Consider the following 3,876-nt stretch of genomic DNA (forward strand, 5'->3'; position numbering starts at 1 on the left):
GATCAGTAATCAAGAACATTTTCAATTACATTTCGAGTGAGTTTAAGAAAGAGAGAGAAAGAGAGAACTACAGGGAACATGTTCCAGGTTTTGGTCTTAAACCAGAGGGCCGAAGCTAACTTCGACCGCGTCAAAGTTACCCTTGAACTTTTTTGGTAACTCTTTCCTTACCTATAGCCATCAAAGTGGAAAAACGTTTTATCTAAAAAAGGCTAAAAAAAAAACAATCTTAGCATAGGAAACGTAACGAAGATATTGATCAAAGTAAGCTGGTTATTTTGGAAAAGTAGGCCATGACTTCGAATCTCTTGTCCAAAAGTTCATATACCCAAATAACGACAGTACGATATTCAGTTTACTTTTAAGCATTTCGAGCAGTAACACATAAAAAAAAATAAAGTAAACTTTTATAAATTTTTAGTTCTTTAGTAAAAAATTTAGCATTTTTGTAAACTCTTATAAAGGATTCTTCAATATTGCGTAAGTCACACTTAAAAAGGTAAATATACTGGATTCAGAGATGGTCCATTTCTCTTTCAGATTAACGTACATTTTTACGTTGAGATTGTTGCCAAATACTCTACGGAAGAAATCAAGGATTATGTCGATGTCAAAGTTGTCGAACACTCGTATAATATTGGGAACAATGACAACAAACATAATCAATAGAAGTCAACCAATTCGCCAACACATGTCGAAGCCGAAGATTTTGAAGATTTTCAAACAGCAGTCGGCCACTTACATTGTCGTCCATGCTTCGCGGGCCTCAGCCGCCGCCCTAGAGGACATGGATGAGTGGGAAATGCCTGTGCCGACAGAGATGCCTAAGAAGAGCACACTGTGTTTGCCCCCGAAACGCACTGAACAGGACCAGTGCAGGATTTGCAAGGCCCAGAGTAAGGAGGCTGTGAAGAATCTTTTCAATCATGAACTTCCCAAGGTGCAACGTCTGCCCTTCCGCCCGATGCCGGCCGTCAATGGCAATGTCTCAAGCCGCCGCTTTGCCAATGCCGAGGAGCTGCTGAAGGTCATGGATAAACCCCAACAGTTGGCAGAAGAGGTAATCAACTTGGACCTCCAATTGTCCTGGGAAAAGGCTACGAACAAGAAGCTAACGGCGGGCTGTAAAGATTTACTTTCAGAGTTGGCTTTGAAACAACGAGTCCAAAGAGGAAAATAAACCAAGTAAAATTTAAATTTGGCACTTAAGCAAATTTTATGAAATTTGCTAACAGATATTTATCGGATAATCGTAAATTTATAATTGTTCCAAATTCGTAAAGACTACAAACAAAAAAAATTTAAAATTCAAAGTACATAAGAAAAAATTAATAATTAAATATATCAATTAGCTCAAGGAAGCTCAGCATCAATTAAAACCAAAGTTTGTATACCCTTGCAACTTTTTTGGTAACTCTTTCCTTACCTATAGCCATCAAAGTGGAAAAACGTTTTATCTAAAAGGCTAATATTTGCGAAAGAACGGCCTACAATCTTAGCATAGGAAATAACGAAGATATTGATCAAAGTCACTGTGATCCACCGATCGTTCCTATTGGAGCTATATGATATAGTTACCCGATCTTTATCAAATTCGGCACAGTCATTAACAGATATATTAAACTAACAAATGTTTAATTTGAAGGCAATCGCGTCAACAGTAACGAAGTTATTGACAAAAGTCACTGTTTTCGACCGATCGTTCCTATGGGAGTTATATGATATAGTCACCCGATCTTGATAAAATTTGGCATAGTCGGTTATATGTGTAATTAACTCACCAATATTAAATTTCATGACAATAGCTCAGATAAAAACGAAGTTATTGAGAAAAGTCACTGTTCGTGACTTTGCCATTTGTATGGGAGCTATATGATATAGTGGTCCGATCCGGCTGAATCCGAGATATACAATGCCTGCAGTATATACAAGCCTACATGCAAAATTTAAACTCTCTAGCTCTAACGGTCTAGGAGGAGTTCGCGTTGATCCAGACAGACGGACGGACGGACGGACGGACGGACGGACATGGCGATTTGAACTCGTCTCGTCGTGCTGATCAAGAATATATATACTTTATATGGTCGGAAATGCTTTCTTCTATGCGTTGCACACTTCTGACCAAAATTAATATACCCTTTTTGCAAGGGTACGAAAAGCCGAAAAAACATTCCTAATAGAGAGAGTGAAGGAAATACCCAGTTAACGGTCATTAAATAAGTGTTGGTAAGCAAAATGGAGGATAACGTGTACAGTGTTGGTAACTACAAAGAGAAAGAGTTCATTAGTGTTGGTAAATGTCATCGTGCAATCAACTTAAAGGATTCTGCATATACATTCCTTCATTCACAAAGTGTAGCAACAATATCAGAGACTTGAGAGAAAAAAAAGGAAGATGGTTTGGCTTACCTTTCAACTTGCATCATCTGGCAAATGCAAATTGTTCTACCTTTTTGCCTGTAATCGCTCCACACACACACACACACACACGCATAGAGAACGGACTTCTATATAATTATATACCTGTACATGATGGGGTATGGGTTTCGTCATCTTGAAGCAATTGCATCCGACAACACTCTTCCTCTCCCCTTCTCCAAGAGAGCTGTTGCTGTCGAGCCATTTAGCTGACTCAGGTTTGTATAAAGTACACACACACACACTCACACACTCACACATTGTGGTGTGGGTCTGGAGAGGAGCCACATTCAGCGACCAACTTGGAGACTTAAATGCTGACACTTGAACTCTTTTTTTTTCTTCTTTTCTTTTTTTGTTTTATTATTATTTTCCTTTTTTTGTTTTTTGTTGATTTCTTCCACATGTGGCACACAATGGCACAATTATGTTAAATATCGACAAGTGGGCATTCAAGCAGCAGAGTAAAAAATATTAATAATGACGAAAGGTGGGTATTAAATACTCATAGGAGAAGAAGAAACAATCGAAAGCAGTTGGAATACAGGTTGAGGGCCTTGCAATTTGTATACCCTTCAAGCTTTTGCGCAAAAGTGAACAGAATTGTGTGTGAGAAGGCATTGTAGAAAGTATGAACTAAATACCGATTCATTAAACCAACAAGAGTAGTAAATGTTATCATTCACTTTCAACTATTATTAGATTGCTTCAGATTGGTTTCAACATTACTAATCGGATTGGTTTTGCAGCTGCAGAAAATTGGCTTTAACAGCGTTTTTCAACACTAATTGATCAATTAGTATTGTGAAACGTGTTCAAAGGATTAGGAAAAAAGTAACAATGCAAGTGGATAAAAGTTATCAATTATTCTAAATCCTCAAACTTTTGAAAACTTTTCAGGATTTTCAGTTTCAACGTTGATGTTCCATGGCTTTAACTTTTATCTTCGAAAACTAGTTTAGGGTAAGAAATAAATCAAGGTTTTGTGTTGGAAAAGACAATACAGTGATTAATTATCGACAATTGTATTACTCATAAGTCCGTCATCTATGGATTATGAATGGTTATAGCTGGTAGAAGGTTCTCTCTTCTAAGAGAAACTGTTTCAATTTGCCAAAGAATTTTGTTTGACGGAGGCTTTTTACTTAATTATGCAATCTAAATGCATTGAATCACCTCAACCAAAATGACAATAATCATAATGACAAAGTGACGGAAGGGGTTTTTGTTTGGGGCAAGATTGAATGGGGGTTGGGGGATGGGAAGCAATGCCAAAAATGTTAACTCATTTGTTGTCCTTTCGGCTGGCTGACACGAGACCAAAAGCAGAAACCAAACCACACAACAGTGGTGTGGTGGTGGTGGGGGGAGGGGACTAGGACCAGGTAAAAAGATTTGGTCCGCGCATTCGCATTCCATTTTTCAGACGACAAATCTTTGCAATTTATTTACGTGCCA

General features: G+C 37.8%; 1 protein-coding gene across 1 annotated transcript; it reads left to right on the forward strand.

The window, feature by feature from the left end:
* Nucleotides 1-373: 373 nt before the first annotated feature.
* Nucleotides 374-1,373, forward strand: LOC111518904. Its single transcript, XM_023177055.2, has 2 exons — nt 374-480; nt 541-1,373. Exon 2 carries the CDS (start codon nt 602-604, stop codon nt 1,178-1,180), a length of 579 nt encoding a protein of 192 aa, XP_023032823.2. The 5' UTR covers nt 374-480; nt 541-601; the 3' UTR covers nt 1,181-1,373.
* The last annotated feature ends 2,503 nt before the right edge of the window (nt 1,374-3,876 follow it).

The sequence above is a fragment of the Drosophila willistoni genome (assembly GCF_018902025.1).
Source record: "Drosophila willistoni isolate 14030-0811.24 chromosome XL unlocalized genomic scaffold, UCI_dwil_1.1 Seg142, whole genome shotgun sequence".
Classification (NCBI taxonomy): domain Eukaryota; kingdom Metazoa; phylum Arthropoda; class Insecta; order Diptera; family Drosophilidae; genus Drosophila; species Drosophila willistoni.